The sequence below is a fragment of the Sabethes cyaneus genome, chromosome 3 (genome assembly GCF_943734655.1).
Source record: "Sabethes cyaneus chromosome 3, idSabCyanKW18_F2, whole genome shotgun sequence".
Lineage (NCBI taxonomy): Eukaryota > Metazoa > Arthropoda > Insecta > Diptera > Culicidae > Sabethes > Sabethes cyaneus.
In genome coordinates, this window is record NC_071355.1 from 157,546,823 (window position 1) to 157,573,922 (window position 27,100).

Here is a 27,100-nt window from a genome sequence, read left to right on the forward strand (position 1 = left end):
TACGGCCATTATCTGCCATAGCTGTTCGCGCTTGACTGTATCGTATGCTGCCCTGAAATTCACGAAAATATGATGCATGGGCACGTGTTGGAGTGTGAAGACAAGACAGACAAGATAGACAATATAGACAAGACAGACAAGATAGCCAAGATGTTAAGACGAAAATGCATCGGCAAGACAGAACAATGGGACAAGAAAGAAAGAAAGAAAGAAAATGAACTAGTCTCTCTGTTAAGCCAGATTAGCAAGACAAGATACGTAAGCCAGGCAAGAGAGTCAACTAACTGATTTTGTGCCAATTCTTATAAACGTGTAATTTCAGAATTATAACATAGGACTCGAATGAACGCCTTGCGTTTAAAAAGTCCTAATAAAGCAATAACAACAACAAGAATTGTAAGAGCCAACTGGAGACCCATCTTCATATATTGATTATCAATTTTCACCCCAAATTCACCGACCCCAGCCGTTGGTAATTATTCTACACTTCTCAATATTTTCATCTATAAATTGACTGAAACTACTCAGAATCTGGAAAGTGTATAAACTCAGATTCTGTATAGTAGTGAAAGGGAAAAATTGGTAGAAGGAATTTAAAAACGGGTTAAATGCCACACCGCTGTAAATAATTCAATTACTGATAGCAGGTTGCCAAAATATGACCAATTTTCTACTCAAAATCTGAGTTTGTTTACTGTAAACGGATTTGTAGTAGTTTCAATCAAGTTTTAGGTAAACCTAACCAATTTGTTTAACAACGTTTAGGATTATAGCGACCATTTAATAACTAATTTATTCATTAACAACTCGTCTGATTTTGGAGTTGATTCTCCAGTTTATAAATATTAACTTACACTCTGCCGGTAAGGCAGACAAAGTCACACTACGTTACGGCGAGCACACACGCGCGTACGGCTCATTTTCCTTCTCTTTCCACTGGTACGTACTGGTATACGGGTTGGCGTGTTAATAGTGGGGTCCTGTGGGAGGAAAATTATACTTTTTGGCTTAATTCTGTTTCACCTTCTGCCCAGTGAACAAGTTGAGCGTTTTTTTGGCCGTTCGATTTTCTTTCATTTCTGTTTCGTTTTTGTTTTCGGTTCTTTGAGTTAATGTTTGAAACTTTTCGTTTACGCTGCCTTTGTGTTTTTCTTTAAAACATTTTCCCGTCGCCTGAACGGTGTGTGCTGGAATCGATGGACGTTCGGTGACAATGCGCGGTTTAAACCTAGTAGGAAAATAATTTTACTAACTGATTGGTTTCCAACTATTTCTCGATTGAGTGTGAATTTCGAATAACGGACGTCAGAAACGTGATATATACGAATAATACGCTTATATTTCCATACCATTTCGGTAAAGTGACCCTCGAAGGTGTATTATTTCGAAAACCGGTAGTTTGATGTGTATCGTGAGTTACGTAAACTTTCCATGCAGTGATAAAAAGCAGAAGAAGCTATATAATATGCAATCGAGGATGCGGAGAATAGTGCAAATGTAATTTAAAATAAGAAGCGCGCAGAATATACCAACCGCCGACTAAAAATAGCAATATTTATGACTTTTGTTTGAAGCTTATTTATTATTGTAGGTAAGTTTTATTTTTATCATGCATGTTCAGCAGTGGCGAATAATCTGTAGAAAAAGAAACTGCACACTGGTATCGTCTTTTGGCGCGGTTATTTTAATACCGAATGTTTGAGGTTTTTCAGGATATCGTGTATTTTCTCACGGAGGTGAAAATGTGAAGAGCACTTTTTTGAAGTAGCACATTTCTATTTTTTTTTCTCAGTAATGAGACCTATAATTTCAGAAGATTAATGTGCGCATATGATCAAAGAACATGTGATTTCAGATTAACAAACGAGTACGCTACAAGAATCAGGATTAAATTTTTCGATGAATCATTCTCATCGCGAGAAAGATAATATTCATAATTGATGGCCAATTTATAATCCTGTTACTAATGACCTTACAGACCTACCCGTCATCATAGCACTGAATACATTGGTTAAATCACTTCTTTTGATACAGGGATGTAGTTAAGTACAGTTGTGCTGTATCTGTTTTATTGGTTCTTTCGTGATCCGTGGTACTGCAACAGAATGTACGTGCTGAAATTGCTAATAGGAGGTCAAATCGTTTAATCCTGCAAACTGGTGGGTATAGGACCATGGTATAAGTTTTGTGCTGATCTACAGTCCCAATACTTGACAGATTCGTAATGCTAATTAACTTCATTGGCGATAGTTTTCCAAAAAAATATTTCTTATTTAATAATTGAAATGGAGAAGAATTAATCATGCAAAGTTCTAATTCAGATGAAAAGCTCTTTGAATATCCTAATCCTAAGCCGATATTCTAAGTTACCCTGATAAGAAATAAAAAAGAAAAAAAAGGATTTCAGTAGAGAAAAAGGCAGTTATCAGAATACAATATATGATAAATATCAGAATGAATTGCAACAGATAGATATTGATATTGTAACAAATTTGGACCGGACCGGAACGGATTGCCAAACGTAGCGCGAAATATGCGAGCTAGGAAAAAGTGCTGCTATTTTATCGTAGTAAATTCATTGAATACTTCACTTTAGTACTAGGTTTCCAACTCTAGTTTGTTGCAAATGTTGATTCCGATAGCATGATCTCATGTACTTATGTTGAAAGCTTAAGTATTCGTTTGTTGTTTTTCTGATTTGCTTGACGTGAACTGATTTGCTTGGCCTTAATGAAGCAGGATTTTCGCCACCCAGAATTCTTTTAGAGTGTTAAAACTTAATTAAAGGAAACGTACCGCAATTTCATTGAGCAATTTTACAGTTAATACATTCTCTGTTGTAACGCTACGGATTTTTTCAGACTTGCGATAGTTTTTTCCCAAATTTTTATCAATCTCAATCTCAAATGTTAGTAGTGTAGATGCTCCAGTAGTTGTGGTAGCACCAGTAGTGGTGGAAACTCAAAATTTTCAAAAAACTGGAGCATCTACCCTGTAGATTCTGATGGATAATTTTCTTAATTTTTTTTTTGAAGTTGATGCTTTTCGTTACAAAATAGGTTCAAAACGGTTGTTTGAGAAATAATTCTGCATGATGTAACAGCAAACGCAGAACTTATCTCTTTTTGAACTTTATCACTAATTGTAAAAATATTAGTCAGTCGGATAATTGATTCGAAAAATTAGTAGTCTGCTTTTACTATTTGTTTTGGGTTGGGGGTGATTAACATGGTATAATTGGCATAACCAAAATTGATCAGATGAGACACGAAACTTGGGCTGCAGCGAAATCGATTAGCCTCAGGACATTGTTGTTTGTGGTAGAACGAGGTTTTCTTTTCCCCTAGTAACGGAGCGAAAGAACTCTCACGCGTCCGACCTGTACATTTTTGTCTTCCACTGTCTTTATATCGAGTCCCTGGCACTCCCCACATGTCCTTTCGAGAAGATCATAGAACTCCTCCTTTGCGTCATCGGGTTTGTCGTTCGTCGGTGCGTACACATTTGTCAAGCTGTAGTTAAACAATTTACCGTTCATCCTCATCTTGCAAAGAGGGTCATTAATGGACCTCCACCGATTCATTTGTTTTCCATGTAATACGAATCCGACTCCATGCTCTACTTTATTGCCGTTACTGAGCAGATGTGATACTTGAATATCGTGCCCGCTATTAGATTTAATGCGCGGAATTCGCATTCTCCCGTCTTCGGCCATCGCACTTCCTGAGTGACTGTAACCTTGACCTTCATTTTCTGTAGCTCTCTTGCCAGAGGACTGGCGCAGAATGGTGGAAATACAAATGACCGAATAACAAATAGCCGAAATTCAAATGGCCGAATTTTAACAACTGTCACGGAACAATGTTGCAAATCGAGAGAAAAGCAGACGATGCCGAATGTGAGAAGTATAGGATCCACCGCTTACTCTACTGTTGCAAGCGTACAACAAACAACCGCTGGTACTGTATGCATGCTCTCAGTTACCGACACTCGCGAGCACACAACTTATTAGCGTCCTTCTGCGCAGACCATTCACGAAATCAACAGCTCGTGATGGCTGCTTTACTTTTTCTTTTCTTCTTCATTTTACGGCCTCGCTTCACACGCGGCTGTAAGTGCGGGCCTTCGTGAACGTTCGGTATCGACTACTCGGGTTGCAATGACGAGTAAGAGCGACGACTGGGGCGATAGCTAAACATAAACTCGCTAAACTCGTCGCAGGGCATGAAAAAATAAGAGAGTCCGAGAGAGATGCTCATACCAGTGCATTAGAACGAGAACACGTGTGTAAGAAAATTAGACCACACGAGCGCGGATTTTTGTCACAGAAGGCCGAAATTGTATTTGGCCGAATCACAAAAGGTCAAGCCGCTACTTGGCTGAATTTCGCCGAAAACTATTTTCTCGACAACTATTAATAAAAATAGTTAGGCTCTCATCAAAATAACTAAAAGATATTTTCGTGCGTTTTAAAAAAATATCAAATAATGAAAAAAATAACATTTTTCTAAATTTTGGCACCTTAGTCTTAGAAAAACAAGACACACACAATCTGCAGCATATTTTTCACTTTAGTAATTATTTGTAGTACAAACAGTAGAGTATATATGAAAAAAGTATCTTTCTTTACCATAAACGCAAATGAATTACGCTCATTATAATGTATGAGACCTATTTACCGTTTCAGTAGTAAACGTTCCCTAGATGATTTACCATATATACCCAACATTTGAGCAGGTCGAAGGCCGTTTATATTTTTTAGGACATTCGGCCACGTCTGTTTTGACCAGTTGTGATTCGGCCGTTAATTAATTGACATATTAACATAATTAACATTGACATATTCCAGTGAGCCAAAGCGCTCTTTAAAAAAGTGCCTTATATCCATTCACGACTTATTCTCACTTCTTCTATTGTAATTCTCGAGGTATTGGCAGATTGCATTGATGCACGGTAGTGGGTGGCTGATTACTGCTGCGTTGGGTGGCTGGCGTTGTTTGGTAGTGGTTGGCGGTGGTGCCGTAGGGTGGCGGATTGCATGAGGCGGGTATCTAGGCGGTTGGGCGGTGAGAGACGAGAAGAAAAACACAAATAAGTATGAGTGGGTATTTTGCAATGACCAAAGGTATTGCGAAATCCTCTGCTTCATGCATTTTCTTAGGCTCAGTTTGAAGCTATTTGAGTTGGTAGCCAATTTGAACGTATCTGTTAGAGCATTGTACCTATAAGCTGTACCCTTTGAAGCTAAACTTCTTCCTGCCGACTTCTGTGTACGATGAATTCTTAGTAGTGTCATGTTGTGATACAGCGTAGAATCAGTAGCAATTTTATGCATTTGCAGCAGTACTTGCAGTTTGTGCAGTGTTAATATGGGCAAAACTGAATCTTTCAGATCGGAGTACAGCAAGGATGACGAGTACAGTTGGGGTTTCCCGTAAACCCCTTTAAGACAGCGGTTCAGTAACACCTGCAATTCATGCAAGTTTTACCTGCTTGCCAGACCCCAATTTGCGACCAGGTATTATAGTTTAGAATACAACAGTGAAAAATATAGCCGTTTTAACCGGAATGTATGCACAAAGGCGGATATTTTCCTCAAAATTCCTACTTAATTTGTTGTTGATGTTGGGCAGTAGTATATTGGTCGACGGCGATGAGTTTGAGGTAGTCGATGAATTTGTCTACCTTGGTACACTGGTAACGGCGGACAATGATACCAGCCGTGAGATTCGGAGGCGTATTATCAGCGGAAGTCGTGCTTACTATGGGCTTCACAAGCAATTGCGGTCGAGCAGACTAAGTCCTCGTACAAAGTGCACCCTGTATAAGACGCTTATTAGACCAGTTGTTCTCTACGGGCATGAAACATGGACAATGCTCGAGGAGGACCTGCGAGTGCTCGGATTTTTCGAACGACGAGTGCTAAGAACGATCTTCGGCGGCGTACAGGAGAACGGAGTATGGAGGCGGAGGATGAACCATGAACTCGCACAGCTCTATGGCGAACCCAGTATCCAGAAGGTGGCTAAAGCTGGACGGATACGATGGGCAGGACATGTTGCAAGAATGCCGGACAACTACCCTGCAAAGATGGTGTTCGCCTCAAATCCGGTAGGAACAAGACGACCAGGAGCGCAGCGAGCAAGATGGTTTGACCAGGTGGAGCGAGATCAGGCGGAGAGTCCTCGGTGTCCGAGGAATTGGAGAGCGGTAGCCCTCAACCGAGTTACATGGAGAAACTTTGTTCAACGGGCTTTGACGCGCTTGATTGTTGATTGTTAAACAATCGTGTCCAAAACAAATTTGGCAAGTCTATCTGAGTACGAGTGCTAACTGATTATCTGGCTTTGATGCAAAGTAAGAGTTTATCGGAATGTTACAATTACACAACAACAATTACACTAAAACTGTTGAGATAGTGTGATAGATGTTGATTAGAAGCTAGAGAAAAAATAGTGGATATGACATTTCTACAAAACGTTCTTAAGCAATTTCGCTTGTTCAACGTCGGATATTGCTTTTTGAAGTATTACCGGTTTGTTCCTTGGGGTCTATCGTGTTGAATGTAGCTGACGATACATAGCGTTTCATATAAGTCAGCCGCCCGCTCCGCAACGGTCGCTGTTGTACGCCGCGCCCAACCTGGGATACAGCCGCGTACTTGGCAAGGAAACGACGATCCATCGTGCAGTGCGTTCACCACCATCTGCCGCCGCTAACCTGAAAACAGGCGCTTATGATTGGCTATTCCTTTTGCCAACACTCAGCGGAAGCATTAGTGCCTCCTTCCCTGTCGGCCTTAGTTTCCACCCGAGTCTGGAGTTTTCAGGTCGTTGGTTACCCAATCTCCATTAAAATTGCTTGTATCACGAGGAAGTACCCAAGTAAAATTTTTGTTGAATAATAGCTTATCAAATACTTGTTCCATGGGAATCAGCTGTACATTCGTTGAATAAACTATTCTTAAAATGTTTGGTGGATAGGGATAGGAGTTGTTAGATAGGAGACTGAGGACTATTACGAGGTCTATTGTATGCCTAGAAGTACACGAGGCATTGACCGTACGCGTTATTCAATCATTTAGCAGCAAAAGTTATAAAATTCTTTAGGCCAATCTCGTATTTTACCTCGACCTTTTAAAGAGTTAGGCATATAATGAATTTTTTATCTGTAGTTTTTTTTATAATCAACAGAGAGGATGGTAGAAGAAAGTAATGAAACAAAGATCCTTTTTGTCGAAGCTGGGGATTCGCGGATCGAACCCTCCCTTGTAATCACCCAATGACCGCTCATACCCCTTAACGCCTGGTCCCATTCTGCTTGGCTGCTATCAACAACTCTGTTTCATTATTTTCTTCTACCGTTGATTGTAAAAACTACCGTTATAAAAACATAATATTCATTTCCAAACTCCTACCACAAAACAAAAATATATTTGTTCCAATACGTTGATTAGTTTCCGAGAAAAAATTTGTTAAGTTTAAAGTTACATAAAGTTTGAAAATCGTGTTTTGACAAAAGCGGCGTACTAAAAAAGGGTACTTGTTGCGTCGTGTTTTATTTTTCGCACCGCGTTGGAATAGGGTATGTTGCTACATCGTCGTAATTGCCTATTCCCGTCCTATCCAACACAAATTATTAAAAATATCAGCATTTTTATGACACACAATGCAAAACTAGTTATTCCCTACTATTTTAGTTAGTTGTCTATCATACGCGATCAATCAAAGTGAGCTGAGATCTATTTAAATGCTTTTTATCATTAAAGAAGTCCTACCAGCCAAATTTCCTACGTTTTTTCGTGCGACGAAGAAGACAATGTCGACTAATCGTTTTAATTTCCGTCATTCATAAATGAAAATAACTCACGCAAGGCATTGTCGTTATTCTACAACCAGAAAAACTTGCCTGACCTGCAGAAATTTTGTAGAATAACATTTGTCATGCCGTCCTACACAAATACATGCGCGTGACCTTCGTAAACATTGTTGTGATTTTTAGTTCGGACGATGAAAAATTTTGATGGACGGATTTTAAAACGGTACGACGAATTTTAGCAATGAAGTCAGTTGCGTAATTTCAAAAATATGCTTTAATAGTCGCTTTTCAGTCATTTCAAAGTTCGCGGATCGGAAGGTAAGTGTGTTTTAGTCAAATCAGCACAAGAAGTTTTGGAGTATTCATTAAATCCATCCAGCAAATGATGAAAATTAGAATGGCTTTCCTTATTACGACGGGAATTAGAAAAAGACCCTATTTATGTGTAGAATTGGTTTCCATTCATTCGGAGCATTATAAATTTACAATTACAATTACAAAATTTGTATCAAAATAAGCGAAAAACTTTGCAGAAGCGGAATCTGAATGAAAAAAAAACGAGTGATCTCCTCTTAACTGAAAGAAATTGTTAACTGAAAGAAATTTTAGTGCTATACCTATGATCTTTCGAGCTGTTGCCGTTTTTGTTTATTTATGTAATAAAACCACAAAATATATGTTTCGTTCATCCTTTTAGGGGATGGTTGGTAAATATTTGATAAGCCGCATTTTCCATGTATTATGGCTTTCTGATAAGATGGCTATCGAATGGCACCATATGTTTTTGTACTACAATTTTCCATTAGGTGTATATTATAGAGCAGGAAAATCGTAATAGAAAAATCGATTGCTCCTACCCCTCCTTATGTATAGACTGATAAGATATATTGCATTTATTACGAATTTGCTAATATTGTCGACCTGTGCCATAGTATCTTTCAGCTGGCCAATGCTTTTTCCGCAAAAACACTCATTTAGTCTGCCTGATGAATTGCTTTGTTTTTGGAATTAAAAAAACCCTACTAGACATCACCAAATCCATTAAGATGATAGATCATTCAAAATTCCAAGCTAATATAATAGAAACAGTCCGTTCGGAAAATTTTTATTCAATCCATGCGCACTACTGCTATGTAGTCGGTGGAGATGCGCGGCTGAAGGAAGAAGAGAATATGTGCATTATGTCTAAAACATGCGGGGAAAAGTGAGTATTTTTAAAAATAGTTCGCTCGAACGCGCAGACAGCCGAAATATGAATGCGTAGCTATTTTCGGAGCGCGAAATTTCGTGATACCCTTTTCTGAATGACGTGATAGGATTGTGGATCCCGCAGGTACTTGCTGTTCATATAATCATGATTTATTTAGTGTTGACGAACAATGACTTTTGGCGGCTTCTTATGAAAATAGTGCAATTTTAGTCGATATGCACTGAACTAATGAAGTGTTTCCAATTGTGGCATGATATTTTCACCATCTGCTGTCTGCGTTCTTTGCCAGAGTAAGTTCGAAAATCGAATTTCTGGCCAATTATGTGGATAACATTGACCTAAACAGCTGCTACTGCGTACTATCACAGGCAAGCGTGTGAATATACTTACATATAGCAGATGATGTCGCGTATTGACGAAAGCTTGCTTACTGTTTTTATTGGTGTAAACGACCTCCGTAGTGGTTCATACTGATGGCAAGTTAAATTCAAAAGAATTTTATCGAAATTATAAGAAATTAGGTTTAAAATCCATCTGTGTAATTATGACAGAGCAGAGTGTTAAACTTTTTTTTCAATAGACCTTACATAATAGGAATTATGCTTTTTGAAGGATTTTTCAATTTTTCTGTTATGAATCAAAAACTCAGAAAGAAAATTTAAATTAAATATACGTGATTTAGAAGTAGCTACGCACTTTCTTACACTCTGCAGATAAATTGATTATTATTTACAGATGTGCATAGTTTGCCAAGTACATGTTTATGACTTGTCTGAAACTAATATTAGGAATTCATAACTAAATAGAGATACAGGAGGAGAGACACTTTGTTGACAAGCGTAAATAACTGCGTTTTAAAAATTTCTACGCCATTAGAAAAATCTTATATCTGCTGTATGCATGTAAATATTGTTATTGTTTTGAAAGCGGTATGTAATGAAAATATGTATGTTAATCCTGGCATTCGCTTTTCACAAGAGATATCAAACACTATTCGTTCGGTTGAGTATCTGGGATGGCGTACTAGTTTGACACAGGCTATTTTCCTCCGTTTTATGCCTTTGTAATAGAAAGCAAAGTTCGCTGTTTGAATTAAAACCTTTTTGTTACCATAACGTTAGATTCATTCTGATTGCGTTTTGGTAACTTACATATGACGTTTTAAATTCATTCAATATCAATTACAACAATGTCTTTTCCTTTATAGTTAGTTACACGCTTAGGTATTCTTGTCCACAAAATGAACAGTGCGATAATCGCAACGCTTAATCCTGCTTCAGTTAAACTATAGAGAAATTTATGTTTAAATATTGACGTAAAATACAAACCTGAGCTCGACAGATATAATAGGCTAATTGAATAACATAAAATCAACAGTGGCACACTAAAAAGCAACTTATAAAGTCATTCGCACCTGTCACTCAGAGGAGCTAATCCTCTCTTCAATGTAAACGCTACTTTTAGCTTTTTTCTTCCGTTTTAATATCCGATTTGAGTTCATTTATAGAGGACAGAAGTAAACATACGCCCAACATTGTTACGGTGCGGCTACGCTGGTTGCGAATAATCCAATGCACGGTGCAGACACGTGGCGTTGGTTTACTGCAAGTTTTCACGTGAAGGGGCCAATTCATGGAAAGCATTTGTATAACTTTTCACTTAAAGTTAATAGCAAAATGATACTGGTTTTACGCTTAAGGCGGTGCCAGCTCGCACACAAAGTTATGTAAACTGACAAGATTGGTATATGAAATTTACTTTTAAACATTCATTCAAATTGCAAATATTTAATTCTATATTTGTCGCAGAATATTCGTATAGTACAGTAGAGATTTTTTTTGTTAGATTATAGTCACTTTAACCAGCTTGGGTCATTTGTGACTTCTGCCTGGTTGGCCTCGAGGTAAGACGCTGGTCTAGCCAGTCGTCGTATGTTCGAATCTCGGCTGGGAGAGGCTGTTAGAGTCGATAGGATCTTAGCGCTGTCTTCGCACTGTCCTGTATTCTAACAGCTGGTTGCGAAGTCAGTCGTATTTCTTTGCCTGGTTGAGATTCGAAGCTGGGTCCTCGGCGCGACAGGCGTGGATGTTAACCAATACGCCGGGACTGACAACACTTCACTACCGTCAAACGGGGTAACTTGCAACAGCGGGGTAACATGCAACAACGCTATATCGATCCAATTTAACACTTCAAAGAAGCCTTTGACACTGTTATGTTGATTTTCTGCTGTTTTGATGATTTTTAAAAAATCCCACAAGATGGTGTCAAATTCATCGTCAATTTTTCGTCAGTAAAACGTTTGTGTCGCCCACAGGCACTTCAAATAAAAGAAGCCTAACAACCATTTTTTATAGTAAAATGAACAATAAGGAAACAAAATAATTGATTTATGATGACTAGTTTTGTTTATCTTCAGGTATCAGCATCTTTGGCTCGAGCAGCACGTTCCTCACAATCATGTGGAAGATTTGTGCCTTGCCCATCTTGCCCGTGTCATCATTTACCTGATGAGGACGGGAAGGAAAACAGGAGGAATAGGAAGGGGTGGATGAGGAATTTGGACAAACACAAACATATATATACCGAGAGATTTTTGTACCCCCGAGGGGATACTGCAATCCTTGGTAGTTAACTTATCAAAAGTACACCCCCTGGGGGGTATACTCATGATAAATAAGAGCTTATAGCTCAATACCGCTTTCGGTAAGGAACATCAAAATGTCTCGTAATTTTAGTTTCCTAAAATCCGATTCATTTAAGACGTAGGATCCAAAGATCCTATGACGCAATTGTGCTACTGCAGGACAGTTGAAAATTACGTGATATGGTGTACCGTAGCCGGATTCACATAAATTACAATGAAACGATTCAGCTCGCTGAATCGTAGCCATATGATAATTTAGTCTGCAGTGACCAGTCAGTGATCTGACAAGAATACTGCAATTTACCTTTGAGTGCTGCAAAAGAAATTTCGCAACCTTCTCACAAGGCTTAACAATGAAACTTTTCGTTTGACGACAAGTTTCAAGATTTTCCCAATAACGTTCATGTTCAGATGAAAACCAAGATCGAATCTTTTGTTTTATCCAACATGCCGCAATTGGTAAAGCAGGTTCCGGTCCGAAAACCGACTTTTCTGCTCCAGATCTTGCTAGTTCATCAGCCCATTCATTTCCGGTTATACCAGAATGGCCAGGAACCCAAACCAGATGAACGGCATTTAGAATGCTTAGTTCTTCTACTTGGGTGTGGCAGGCGATGACTGTTTTAGATTTAGAATTTGCCGCACAAAGGGTTTTTATAGCGGCTTGACTGTCAGAACAGAAGTAGATAATCTTGCCTATCAGTTCTTTCTGAAGTGCAAACTGAGCTCCGCACATAATTGCAAAGATTTCAGCTTGAAAAACGGTGCAGTAACTACCCAACGAATAGGATTCCTCCAATTCCAGCTCACGGCAGTAAACACCAGCACCCGCGCGACCTTCGTACAAGGAACCATCGGTATAACAGACCACATAGTCGGAAATTTTCCTTTCCATGTAGCCTGACATCCAATCCTCTCTAGGAGGAAAGTCACTTGAGAAAGTCCTATACGGGAAAGTACGCATGAGCGTTACATCGCTAGGAGCAAGGGCAAACTTGTCCTCTGCAACAATTTGCGACCACAATCGAGTATGACCAGTGGAACCGTCCACAGACTGCCAAAGGCCAATCGCGTGTAGTCGATAAGCACATATTAGTGCCCCTTGCTTCAGGTGGAAGTGTAGAGGTTTAATATTGCAAATAGCTTCTAGGGCGGCAGTAGGAGTTGTAGTAAATGCACCAGACATTGCCATTAAACACATCCTTCCCAGGTAACCGCTAAGCACTGAATTAAGCTTGAAAGCTGCTCTAAATTTGCAAGTTACATGCTGCCAGATATAATTCAGCATTGTCAAAGCATAGCAGCTTTAAAATGGCATTCTCAATGCTGAATTAATATTTACTTGAAGCACTATGAAAAGCTGATTAGATGCTCTAAGCAAGCTTTATTGCCGTTACCGGCATCAAAAGAGATTTTGAACACTGCTCACACTTGCAGGAAATCTCCTTGCGAACGTACGCGTGATAACAGAAAAAATGCTTCCCTCTCTTTTTGTCTTACGCAAAATCCTGCACCGCCGATTGAATAAACATCAACACGAATCTATAGGGCATATGCATACGGATAATATGCAAGAAATATTTCTATACATGTATGCCAACACATAAAAAGAAAATAAAAGGTAGGTAATTCTCCCAAAGCGCAACTTATGGAAGATATGTGAAAAACAAAATCTTTCCCTCCATTCCGCTTTGATAAGCAAATCAAACATCCGAGTTAAGAATTTCGGTAATTTAAGTAGAGCTATTGGCAGCTGACTCGCAACTACCGTTTACAGATCAACTGGTAAAGGCGTTGCCCTACTCCTCTATTCCTATTCCTATCGACAGATTGGCTGGCGGTTCAATTCTAACCGAAAAAGAAAATAACAAAAAGCAATCTTGAAACGTCAACAAAGTACGCCATAAAAGCATAACAGAGAGGGAAGATAAAAAAGGATGTACAATATATTTTTCGCATTTTTTTATGTTTGACGTTTTACCGTTACGCAACAGGCGTTACGTTTTATGACTTTTGTAAAGCTCCGAGCACTAATGTAGCCGGATATTTCGCCAAAACCGGCTTTCTAGCAGCTTTTTATAGGCATATTGAACTATGCTGCACGATATGGTGTGCACCATAGGCTAATAAAAAGCTAGATTTCTGCTGCTTTAAGTGCTCACTGGTTACTTGGGTTTGAAGATGGTTTAGCTTTGTCTGGACAGTCACAACTTCCCCTCTCTGCCACCATACAAGACAACCATACGCCAGTATTGGTCTGACAACGACCGTGTATAACCAGTGTATGTATTTGGGTTTAAGCCCCCAAGAGTTGCCAATTGCTCGTCCACATTGCCCAAAGGCCATGCACGCTTTTTTAATTCGGAAATCAATATTTGTGGACCAGTCAAGCTTGGAGTTGAGAATCAACCCCACGTACTTCACTTCGTTCACAACATCAACATCCGAATCGTAAAAGCGCAGAGCGCGAGCTCCATTGGTATTTCTACGTCTTGAAAATAAGACGATAGATGTTTTGCTCGGATTTACCGAAAGTGCAGTTTCTCGGCACCACGTTTCTACGACACGTAGTGCCTGCTGCATTAAGTCAAATAATGTGCTTATGCACTTTCCAACTACTAGGATGAGATAGTCATCCGCAAAACCATATGACGGATAGCCTAGACCATTGAGTTTCCTCAATAGGCCGTCCGCCACAAGGTTCCATAAAAGAGGCGAGAGAACGCCACCTTGTGGACATCCACAAACACTTTGCTTCCAAATGCTTGCCGTAAGGACGAAAAAAGCAATCGGTTACTAAGCATTTGTTCTATCCACTTTATGATTATTGAAGGCACATTATGATAACGAGCAGCCTCCAAAATGGAAGCGAAAGATACGTTATCAAACGCGCCTTCAATATCCAAAAAAGTTCCTAAGCAAGATTCCTTTTGTGAAAAAGCAACCTCAATTTTATCCACCACATCATGTAATAAAGTGGTTGTAGACTTGCCACTTTGATAAGCATGCTGTGCTGAATGAAGAGGAACTTCTACTAAACTTGTTTCGCGGATGTGGTGATCAACAATCCGCTCAAGTGATTTAAGCAAGAAAGACGTTAGACTGATTGGTCTAAAACTTTTGGCTTGCTCGTATGTCGCGCGTCCACCTTTAGGAATAAACTTAATGGTTATTTCACGCCATTGAGTTGGGATGTACCCAATAGCAATACTACACACAAACATCCTTCTCAGAATGTGTTTGAAGTACTTGAATCCTTTTTTCAGTAGAATAGGGTATATTCCATCTGTTCCAGGAGATTTGTATGGAGAGAAGCTGTTCACGGCCCACTCAATCGCTTCAGTTGTGACAAGTCTCCGAGCAAAAGCCCATGAGTCTAAGCCACCTAAAACGATTTTTGGATCGTTTCGAACTTCAGGTTCCACACAGCCCGGAAAGTGACTATAAAAGAGACATTCCAGGATTTCATTGTCATTCGAACAGTATTCACCGTTCGAACTTCGAATGTTATTAACCTGATAATATTTCGATTTTGACAGTATTTTATTAAGTCGACTTGCCTCGCCGAAACTGGAAACGTTGCTACAGAACCTGTGCCAGCTCGTGCGTGCTGAAGATCGTAAAGCCTTTGCATAGGCTTTCCGAGCCTGCTTGAAAGGCTCCACGCCATCCCTCCGATCTTGTTGAATCTTGTTGTTAACACTTCAAAGAAGCCTTTGACACTGTTATGTTGATTTTCTGCTGTTTTGATGATTTTTAAAAAATCCCACAAGATGGTGTCAAATTCATCGTCAATTTTTCGTCAGTAAAACGTTTGTGTCGCCCACAGGCACTTCAAATAAAAGAAGCCTAACAACCATTTTTTATAGTAAAATGAACAATAAGGAAACAAAATAATTGATTTATGATGACTAGTTTTGTTTATCTTACTTGTTACCACATTATTCGTAAAACAAGTACTTAAACGGGGTAACTTGCAACAGCTGGTAGATATAAAAAGTTACTTTCAAGAGGCGCGTTATCATTTAATTTTGCATCAATCAAAACTAAAGCACACCTGAAGAGTGTAAGAGACTTTCGGTAAGTCGGAAATATGCCAGTTTTTCTCTGGATATACTGAAAATGGCCATAGAAACGGCCAAAACGAAAATAAGGTCACTGAGAGAATCGACCAGCAATACGGCAGTGTCTAATTACGATCACTCGTAACGTAATGATCAATCATATATTACGTAACCGAGATATCGATGATTTTTAACGTTCCCGCCCCACTTCATGACGCGATTTTGCATAATGGATATACGACGTGTAATGCGTTGTTACACAATTCCCACTTCACTAAGTGCGTTACGTAATATGTGAATGGTCCTTAAAAAGGCAGCTCTATTGTATCCAGACAAGGAATATCATCTGCATGAATAATATAAAAAGTTATTTCTGTAATTTCCGCTACGGGGCTCATAAATTGTTTTTACCAACGTGACATAGGGCATTTATGCGTATATTCATAGCAAAAGCATTAAAAATCGCAAGTCGGATTATCATTTGCATATTCAAATCAAAAGAAACTCATGCAAATCTTTAAATTCGTTCAATTTCCAAAAAATATGGCTTGTTGCAAGTTACCCCGTTTAAGGGGTTACTAGTAACAAATTAGTTAAAAAATTTTACAACAGCCAATATTGACCGCATATTTTTTCTCAATATGTGAAATTGTTCTATGGTAGACCTAATAACTACGTATTAATCAAACGTCCTCAAATGTACTACAGATAAGTTTTCACTTGCACTCATAGTAGTTACTGTTGCAAGTTACCCCGTTTGACGGTATTCCTTTTAGGCTGTATTTGGCTGTCATAAAGTGCAGCTTTAAAAAGAATGGCAAAGTATCAAACAACATGCCAGAATCATAAAGAGTTGGATTGGCATGTCCAAGAAATACGATTGGACCACTGTCTAAAACTTCTTAGGAACAGTTTAACTCACGATCCGCGAATACACTAAAGTTGCTTACTACCGAAATTTGTATTTTTGAAAACTAGGTGAATGGTAGAAATCATAAGCTTAGCGCCATTTTGAAATACTTTCGAAATAATAGGCCATGTTGTATTGTAGTTTTTCATGCAGTGTGTTAAAACAGCTTCCCAACTTGAATTTTCAAACTAAGCCTGTTCCAAAATCGTTCATATTGTAGGGGGTTTCTTGTAAAATCTTCAATTTTAAGCAGATACGATTTTACTTCTAACAGCCATCCCTGTTCCGAATAAATCCTTATTGAGGACAGTGATGGTCAAAGTGTGTTCTGCGCGACCCGCGAATTGGGTTTTTAATGATTGCATCGATGAAAAAATACAGTTACAAACTATTGCCTAGAAGAGGTCATAAAATGATAAAAACATTGAAGCAACAAGAATTTATCTTTCGTTTCTACCTTGAAGCATATAGTTCCGTTCTGACGCTATAATAATCTGTTCTGACAAGGAATTTCAGTAAAACGAACGCTAACTAAATTTCATTGCATTGGAAAGCGACGGAATAATAATGTCTTATTAACGTTACCATTTGTAAGGAAACCTGACATGCCACGTTTCTGTTTCTTCACTCTATGCTTTCACTGTTCGCAAGTTTAATTTATTTCATCTTTCTTTCTTTCGTTCCAGCAAAGAATTTCTTCATTTGAATTGCAGAGCCCTGGCAAAGGTACGTCACGAGTTAAGAAGAAAGGCACCGGCTTAATCAACGGAAACGGGACTTATTGCGCCAGTCAACATTGTCTTTTCCAGCTTAATACAAAGACGCATACACCCCCCCAATCAATCAACCAACTAAACACGAGAAGCTAAGCGAATATCAACAGTATTACTATCGTATAAGACTAAACCAAGGAAGAAGCAGTTGTAACCTGACGTAGAAATCCAATAAATTTTAAATCGCTGCATAGGAGCAGATTTTTAGCAATCGCGCACCTGTGAATCTAATCGAAACGGAAAAGAGACTATACATATACATATACGCTCGATCTGCACTTTTTACAAGTGCCAAAGAACCTGATAAGTTCTTTTACTATTAGTAGTAGTACATCTATCCGAACCCGAGTGGCACCCCGGTAGGCAGGCACCGGACCGGCATGATGACGAACGGAATCGCGGATAACCAGCAAAACGGAGGTGGCGGCCAGGAAGATTCAAAGACCAATCTTATCGTCAATTATCTGCCACAGCAAATGACCCAGGAGGAAATCCGGTCGCTTTTCTCCAGCATCGGTGAGGTCGAGAGCTGCAAACTGATTAGGGACAAAGTTACGGGTAAGAGGTGTTCTTCGCTTTGCATAACACGATGCGATTCGCACGGCTAATTAGCGCCATTTTCTCGCCTATTTGTAGGTCAAAGTTTGGGCTATGGCTTCGTCAACTACCAACGAGCGGAAGATGCGAGCAAAGCGATCAATACACTTAACGGCCTAAGATTGCAAAATAAGCAAATTAAGGTGAGGCTCATCGCAGTCGGGACAAAAAAAAATGCATTTCATGTTTTGTGTTGGTCTTGTTTCGTCTATAATAGGTATCATTTGCACGACCAAGTTCCGAAGCAATAAAGGGGGCAAATCTGTATGTGTCCGGATTACCAAAAAATATGCTGCAAGCGGATCTGGAATCGTTATTCAGCCCGTACGGACGGATAATCACCTCCCGCATACTGTGTGACAATATTACCGGTGAGTTTATTAGCAGTCGCATTAGGGTAATTGAAGTGAAATGAGTGAATTGAAAGCAAACGAAGCTAGTACAGTTCCACTTCAGCAATTAAGCAAAATGGAGCAAACGAATCGTTTCCCTGTTCATAGATTACAGTTGAAATCGTTTGGCAATCTAGCAAGCTCTTAAGATTCCTTTGAATGTCTCAAACAATGCATGATACATGTTTACTATATTTATTCGAAGAATCTCTTCTTTTGTCCTATTACATTATTTAAGCCTTATTTTCTTTCGAAGATCTTTAATATATATTGCTGTACGTAGGTACATGGCTTCAGTTTAGGTTTACTACTTTAGGTTTCCAAATTAGTATAATTTCGTTATTCTTATGTTGTGTTTTTCTTTATTTTTATTTCCTAGCACGCCAGTATGGTTCAGCTTCTGGAGAAACTTCACCCGGTATGTACGACCATTGCGTTTTTAATGTATCGGTTACGCTTTGTTTTACTTTTTTCTATCTTTTATTTTATTCTGAATGACCGTACTGTTTCATTGGACCTCCAGTTGATGTAGACGCATGGTGAATTATTTAAATCGAACGGTTCCGTGTGTATCCGTGTAGAACTTGAACAATAGCTTTGCTATTATAAACGAGCAGACTTCATAAAGAATTTATTATCGTTTCATCACCCTCAATAGTATAATTGTGCAGTGGTTTGGCGTGGTATCGTAGCTTCTTTGAACACCTGTGGTTTGGCAAAGGGTGCTTGCACTGACGACATGGGATTATTCGATTTTACATATTTTTGCATAATTCACACACTGAGCATATATGCAGCGAAATCATGAGATATTTGCCACCTCTTTATTTCGTAAAAGGTAGACCACATTTGGCTAACACTGTCAAAAAATGACGCCGCGAACAAGTCACCACGTCATCGAAATCCTTATAAAAATATCAAAAGAATTTTTTTTGTGGGGTGTTGAGTTGGAGCTGCCTGGCAGCTTGATTTTCTAGGCTCAACCCAAAGAAGAATAAATTTTAGCTTCTATCTTGCAACAGTACTTCAGACGGACTAGCCTATGTTGGCCGGTTGAACACTGGTTGGTCAGTACTGTCTTTAGATAGGTTTCTAAAATAAAACAAATTGACTTTAGTGCAATGTGGTTTTTTATGGTGGCTGAATATGTGTCTGAAGACGTGTGATAAGGTCGGATGAATAGGTACGTCACGTCGAGTTCTTCTTAGTTAAAAACCAAAACAGGAAACAAATTTGAACTTGGTAATGCTTTGTCGATTTTAAGATACTTTATAAAATTTTAGAATTTTTAAACTTGATCATACTTTTTGAGTCTTTTTTCAGCGAGTTGAAGGACTGTAGCGTATTGCTGATTGGGTCTCGGTCCGGCTCGCGAGCAAGCTGAGTAGGTATTGTCCGACCGGACTGGCATACTTACTTACTTAGGTGGCTTGCCGTCCAAAGACAAAGCCTGTTGAATAAGGTTTCTCCATGTAACTCGGTTGAGGGCTACCGCTCTCCAATTCCTCGGACACCGAATACTCTCCGCCAGATCTCGCTCCACCTGGTCTAATCATTTGGCTCGCTGCGCTCCTGGTCGTCTTGTTCCTACCGGATTTGAGGCGAACACCATCTTTGCAGAGTAGTTGTCCGACATTCTTGCAACATGCCCTGCCCATCGTATCCGTCCAGCTTCAGCCACCTTCTGGATACTGGGTTCGCCATAGAGCTGTGCGAGTTCATGGTTCATCCTCCGCCTCCATACGCCGTTCTCCTGTACACCGCCGAAGATCGTTCTTACCACTCGTCGTTCGAAAACTCCGAGTACTCGCAGGTCCTCCTCGAGCATTGTCCATGTTTCATGCCCGTAGAGAACAACCGTTCTAATAAGCGTCTTGTACAGGGTGCACTTTGTAGGGAACTTAGTCTGCTCGACCGCAATTGCTTGTGGAGCCCATAGTAAGCACGACTTCCGCTGACAATAGGTCTCCGAATCTCACGGCTGGTATCATTGTCCGCCGTTACCAGTGAGTAGACAAATTCATCGACTACCTCAAACTCATCGCCGTCGATCAATATACTACTGCCCAAGCGGTGTCGTTTGGCCTCGGTTCCGCTGGCCAGCATGTACTTTGTTTTAGACGTATTTACCCTTAACCCAATCTTTTCTGCTTCACGCTTTAGTCTGGTGTACTGTTCAGTCACCGCCACAGATGTTCTGCCGATAATGTCCATGTCATCGGCAAAGCAGACGAATTGACTAGATTTGTTGAATATCGTGGCCCGCGTGTTGATATCCGCTCGGTTCATAACACCTTGTAGCGCTATGTTGAACAGCAGGCATGAAAGACCATCACCTTGACAAAGCCCTCTGTGTGATTCGAATGAACTTGACAATCCACCCGAAATCCGAACACAGCACTGTGTACCATCCATCGTATATTTAATCAGTTTGATGAGCTTCCTGGGGAAGCTGTTCTCGTCTATGATTTTCCATAGCTCTTTCCGGTCGATGGTACCATACGCGGCTTTGAAGTCAATGAATAAATGATGCGTGGGAACTCTGTATTCACGGCTCTTTTGGAGGATTTGCCGCAGTGTAAATATTTGATCTGTTGTAGACCAACCTTCGACGAAGCGGCTTGATAAGTTCCCACAAATCTATACGCAATTGGTGATAGTCGGCTTAAAATGATTTGGGACAGCACTTTATAGGCGGCATTGAGAACGGTGATCGCTCGATAGTTCTCACAGTCCAAATTATCGCCCTTTTTATAGATCGGTCAGATAACCCCATCTTTCCACTCCTCCGGTTGCTGTTCCGTATCCCAAATTCTAACAATCAGTCGGTGTAGACAAACGGCCAGCTTTTCTGGTCCCATTTTAATAAGCTCCGCTCCGATGCCATCTTTTCCAGCTGACTTGTTCTTTAGCTGCATGATAGCCTTCTTAACTTCGCCTATCGTTGGGGCTGGCACCTCTTCCCCGTTTGTTGCACCGTCGAAATCGCTTTCCCCGCCGCCAGGGCGCCATTCAGGTGTTCGTCGAAGTGCTGCTTCCACCTATCGGTCACCTCACGATCGTCCGCCAGAATACTGCCAGTAGAACTTTCGCGTTTCCTGAGAACGATGCAGCCGCTCCAACTCCTGCTCTTCCAGGTAGCGCAATATTCCTGCTCTTCCAGGTAGCGCTTTTTCTCCCGAAAGATTTGGTTTTGCTGCATCGTCTTCTGTTTGTGTCTTTCCACGTAACACGATAGTGTTCCAACAGTCCTCGAGAGGGGCTTCGTCCAGCTCGTCCTCTTCCGGCAGCGCAGCTTCGAGTGAATGCGCGTAGTTTGCGGCGATGTCTGGTTGCTTCAGCCGCGCGAGATCTAACCGAGGCTGGCGTCGGTACCGAATGTTGTTCACAACGAAGAGTCTTGGGCGCATCTTACCCATCACTAGGTAGTGGTCCGAGTCAACGTTAGCGCTACGATAGGTTCTGACGTCGATAATGTTTGAGAAGTGCCGACTGTCGATCAAAATGTGGTCGATCTGTGATTCAGTCTGATTTGGTGACCTCCAGGTGTACTTGTGATGGATTCTGTGCTGGAAAAAGGTACCACGTACGACCATATTCTTAGAGGCGGCAAAGTCGATAAATCTTAAGCCCATTTCATTGGTCCGCTGGTGTGCACTGAACCTTCCAATCACCGGTTTGTATTCCTCCTCCTGGCCGACCTGAGCATTGAAATCCCCGATGACGATCTTGATATCATGTTTCGGGCAGCGGTCGTATTCACTCTCCAACTGCGCGTAGAACTCATCCTTGTCGTCATCGGTACTTCTGAGGTGAGGGCTGTGCACGTTGATGATGCTTATATTGAAGAATCAGCCCTTGATTTTCAACCTGCACATTCGAGGATTGATTGGCCACCACCCAATCACCCGTTTCCGCATCTCGCCCATCACTACGAAAGCTGTACCCAGCTCGTGTGTGTTGCCGCAGCTCTGGTAGATGGTATATCCATCTCTGAACGCACGTACCGTTGAGCTCTTCCAGCACGCCTCCTGCAGCGCTACGACGTCGAACTTGCGGCTCTTCAATACGTCGGAGTGCACTCGAGTGCTCCCTTGGAAGTTGAGAGATCGGCAGTTTCACGTCCTGAGTTTTCATTCCATAGTCCTGACAAACAACTCGTATATCAATGTACGAAAACTATCGTAAATAACTCTTAACAAATTCGGATTCGTAAATAAAGCCTAATAAAGCGCGCACAAGTTGATATTCTATCGTTTATAATGCTAGTAGCTGACAAACATACGATTTTCAGCACAAAGTTGTATAGCTGTATGTAGTTGGTAGTGCTTAATCGGATCTTGTCGTATTGAAACACCTATATAAGTGTATCGCTCAAAATTATTCCTCAGTGCGTATATCGCCTCCAAAAGTGTACGAATAAGCGCGTCGAATACGATTTTGTTGGATACATATCAGTACGTAACTCTTACTTGCAATCTAATTATACATATGAAAATACTGACTGGGTAGTGTTGTGCGAGCTAAAGATGCGACCACTATGGGTGACGTCGCCGATGGCAATTTCGGTCTGAAACTAAGAAAAAAGATTTAGGTTACCTCTGGAAGCTGTAACAGCAGACTTTATCGCCGCTTGAGAGATGTGATGTGAATGGTAAATGTCGGACGCCGAGTCATGTTGAAATTTGACTGCCACACCGTTCGGCTTAACCGGTACGAACTACATACCGCTTTCTTCTCGTGTTGTTCTCTTTGGGCTTCGACTACTTCGATCAACCAGGCTTGCTACTGGAACAATAGCCTTCCATGCGTCCTTGTTGCGTACATCTGGAGTAAGTATGTGAAGCAAACAGACATTCACGGACATAGTGCTGGTCATCGCACTTCCAACAGGGCATTTTGGATACTTTTTGCCTTATCTTCATGGCAGGATTCTTCTGGTAGTGAGAGACAATGTTAACGTTACGTCACAGAACAGAAGTGGAAGTCCGAACGATTCGGCGATCAAAACTGGTAACAGAGTCTTTGTTGTTTTTATTTTTCCTTGGGAAGGTTTCCGCATAGAAGCGAATAACAGCAATATAGGCAGAACGCTCGCTGCCAATCGCAAAGCAGCTTTCGCATGCTTTCGTGTACATTCGTATGCGTTCGTGGGTTTTCGTGGAAAAAAGTGACTCGCTACCGCCAGGTTCGCTAGTATCTGTACAAAGTAGCATGTACCTGTTTGGATTTCTACTTCCACTTCTGTTCTGTGGTTACGTGCTTCTTTGCTCACCACACCACCATCAGTATGCCCTGCTTCAGCTTGGTCACGCGATGACTTTCTTCTGCTAGGTTCTCCAGAGGTGTCTCCAGCTACGTTTTCATCGACTTCCAGCTTCGAAATCCATCTGGCTCGGATGTCTACATCCCGTGGCGATTGAAGTCCACAGACGAAACGAAAGGCTTTGAATTGATCAGCATACGATACATACGATGTGCAACCCATCCGCATCGCTTTTTGAGTACTGCAAGCACTCACCGGCAAAGGTAATGGAATACGAACTTTTGGCGAACAACAATTTCTTCAGCTTCAGCTTCAGCTTCAGGATGTATGGGAAGAATGGTAGTTACATACTTCTCGTGTAACGCTGTGCTTAATTTTCGTAGAAGCCATCTCATTTGGGTGGCATGATCCAGGGCCGGTCGCTGGATGTTTTGCTCACTGCCATTGCCAGCCGAATTTGCACGGTTTTCCAGGGTTTCGATTTACTGCTGCTGCTGCGATGAGGTTGTGAGCTGCAGAATCGCGTTCTTCAGATCCTCATCAGATGGCGTGAGGTTAGACTACACGCGTTGGAGGCTGCCCATTATATGTTGGGCCGTTGGGCGAGTCTATTTGTCAGAAATTATTGGACGGCGGTCAGGAACGGTAGCGCTGTTTTGAGGAGTCTGCTCTATAGCATTGGAGGACTCTATTTCCTGCAGGTGACTGGCGAACAAAACATGAGCTGCGTTCCTCAGATAATTCAAAGATCGAAGGTTATTGGTTGAGGCCCAATCCCGTTCCAAGTACGCTGCCAAAATTACGACCTTTACGAACGTGCAAGGTTGCTTCGCATGTACTTTCACTACCTTTGAGTTTTGACGCCGACTTCTTTAGTCGGTAGTTGCCAGTCTGTCGCATGCAAGCTCTGCCGAACATAAAGTTAGGCACGAAGCTCTGATCGATGATTTGGCTTGTAGACTATTAGTCTGCTTCCATCATCAGCTCCTGCGTTGTCATTTAGCGATGGCGTACTCTCCATAATTGTCTTTTTCCATGTTAGTAAAATGATCTATGAATGAAATGGTATGACAAATGGTATGAAATTCAATTTTTTTCAATAAACCAATTATTAAATCAAAAATTTTCGACCACAACTTACGGTGATAACTTATAGCTTTCAGACGGTGATAGTGTTTGTACACTATCTAGCGAACTAGCGATTTCAAGTCCTTCAAACTCACAATCAACAATTATCGTCTCTTTGTTCTCAATCTTTCAGGTCTTTCCAAAGGGGTTGGTTTTATTCGCTTTGATCAGCGCATGGAAGCCGAAAAGGCAATCAAAGAACTAAACGGAACGATACCAAAAGGCTCGACCGAACCGATCACGGTAAAGTTCGCCAATAATCCCAGCAACACCAAAACCGTCCCCCCGTTGGCTGCATACCTCGGACCGCAAGCTGCACGTCGCTTTCCCGGACCAATTCATCATCCAACGGGACGATTCAGGTAATCATTTGATTTGTGGTTCGAAAGTAAACATACTCATAGTTAGGTATTTGAGCTTGCAAGCATCGTTGCCGAACTTGCATGCTTTTAGAGATAAGTGAGACATTAAGAGACTGTGGTTGATAATTTAAAAGTGTATCTACCTCCCAGTCTGTTGTTTTAAAAGAGTTTGCAACGAAAGTAAATGTTAAACAAACCGTAGTGAACGCTCTAACGCTTTTGAAATGGGATAGTGCTATTCCCAATTACAGATATTCGCCATTGGCCGGCGATTTACTAGCGAACACGATGATTCCAACCAATGCCATTGCCAACGGATCCGGATGGTGCATTTTCGTGTATAATCTGGCCCCGGAAACGGAGGAGAATGTATTGTGGCAGCTGTTTGGTCCATTCGGAGCGGTACAATCAGTAAAAGTAAGTATATACTAACTTCAAACCCACTACTGTACGTTACTAACGGGGTTGCTGTCGTGTTTCAGGTCATCAAGGATTTGCAAACCAACAAATGTAAGGGATTCGGTTTCGTCACTATGACTAACTACGACGAAGCGGTTGTTGCCATTCAGTCGTTGAATGGCTACACTCTCGGTAACCGGGTGCTACAGGTCAGCTTTAAGACCAACAAGTCCAAGAACGCGTAAGATGCTAGTCAACAGTCGGCAACTGTCAAGCGATGAGCAGTTTCGACACTTCTTTTTAGTTCGTTGTAGATATATGTAATTGAAGAGTGTTTCGATTTTAATTTTCTTTTTTAAACCAAACGACACTAAGTTAACTGAAACAAAATGTCAGTATTCGTACTTGATGTGAACTGGAAAGGGTTTTCCGGTTTTTTTTTTAAAGATTTGAAGCGAAAGTGAATGTTTTAGGAAGAAAGTCAGATCAAGTGAAAATCCTCCAGAGAAGCTGAGATAATTGTGACCCAACCAACAGTGGCCAATGAATGTGTGATTGCTGTACTGTGCAATAATAATTCCATGATTTTTAAATGAAACTGGTTCGAAGCTAGCGAGCGTTGGAGTAGAACAAATTATGTTTTGCGATGAGGGTTCATTTCCAATGGCAAAATTTTCGCGTTTTGAATCAGTAGAACAGATCGGTATGCGTAAGTGTTTAGAAAGTTTGTAGTTTATACATACAGTTTACAAAACAGAGCTTAGGAAACTAGGAACAACTGCGGAAAGCGGGAAAACGGAGATAACCATTTATTGAACCATACGATTTATTCTTGTGTTTGTTTCTGAAATCTTATTTGTTGGCTTTTGGTTGGTTTTTTTACTTTGATATGATGTTATAGGATAATTTCATTTAGTAGTATTTTGCTGCATCAATTGGAGGATTATTCCAATTGACTATTTTATTATACCTGCGAATTCAATTTCGCGTAAATTTTGGTTTCTATGCATTTGGTTCAGTAATTACATTTGAGTTATTGTATTTGTTTGATTGTTATAATAAAACAATGTAAATGCCGAGTATATACGACAAGGACAAACATTGGTTCAGTTTGAGCCACGGTACGAACGAAACCGATTGATTTCGATTCTAGTCTTTTATATTATAGTTCTATGCAATAAATCAGTTCTATTTATCCGTTCTTATTTACTGTACCTATCATAGAGAATCTATCTATTACAATTTAAATGTGTAGTCGTTAAAATGAGTCGTTTTTTGCTTTCTTCGTTTTTTATGTAAAATTTTAATCAACACCTGAACCTTATGAAACTACTGCGAAACTATATCTATTGGATTTAAATTTTAAGTTTGAGGTATAAGTTGTTTTCCTCTATTGCAATATTTGTTAAAACAAAATTATTATGATGAACAGAAATACACCATACGGAAGTAAAGGAGATTGAGTTTTATTTTATTATTTGAATTGTTTCCCAAATTGAATTACAACAAATATAATTTACCGCTGTAAACATAT

The 27,100-nt window shown here is 40.4% G+C and overlaps 1 protein-coding gene across 4 annotated transcripts; it reads left to right on the forward strand.

Annotated features, from left to right (window-relative positions):
- Positions 1–1,080: 1,080 nt before the first annotated feature.
- Positions 1,081–26,897, forward strand: LOC128744566 (ELAV-like protein 3). 4 transcript variants are annotated; one of them, XM_053841664.1, is made up of 8 exons: positions 1,081–1,591; positions 17,336–17,980; positions 18,059–18,162; positions 18,237–18,390; positions 18,791–18,829; positions 24,939–25,167; positions 25,401–25,584; positions 25,650–26,897. In XM_053841664.1, exons 2-8 carry the CDS (start codon positions 17,803–17,805, stop codon positions 25,809–25,811), a joined length of 1,050 nt encoding a protein of 349 aa, XP_053697639.1. In that variant the 5' UTR covers positions 1,081–1,591; positions 17,336–17,802; the 3' UTR covers positions 25,812–26,897. The 4 variants fall into 4 exon arrangements, with proteins under 4 accessions (XP_053697639.1, XP_053697640.1, XP_053697641.1 ...); XM_053841665.1 differs by having other exon boundaries at positions 25,419–25,584; XM_053841666.1 differs by lacking the exon at positions 18,791–18,829.
- Positions 26,898–27,100: the final 203 nt, after the last annotated feature.

What these genes read in the sequence shown, in the direction of transcription:
- LOC128744566 (XM_053841664.1), top strand. Translation starts at nt 17,803, where the DNA reads ATGATGACGAACGGAATCGCGGATAACCAGCAAAACGGAGGTGGCGGC. An exon ending in GATTAGGGACAAAGTTACGG is followed by an intron (nt 17,981 to 18,058) that starts GTAAGAGGTGTT and finishes GCCTATTTGTAG; the next exon opens with GTCAAAGTTTGGGCTATGGC. An exon ending in GAGCGGTACAATCAGTAAAA is followed by an intron (nt 25,585 to 25,649) that starts GTAAGTATATAC and finishes GTCGTGTTTCAG; the next exon opens with GTCATCAAGGATTTGCAAAC.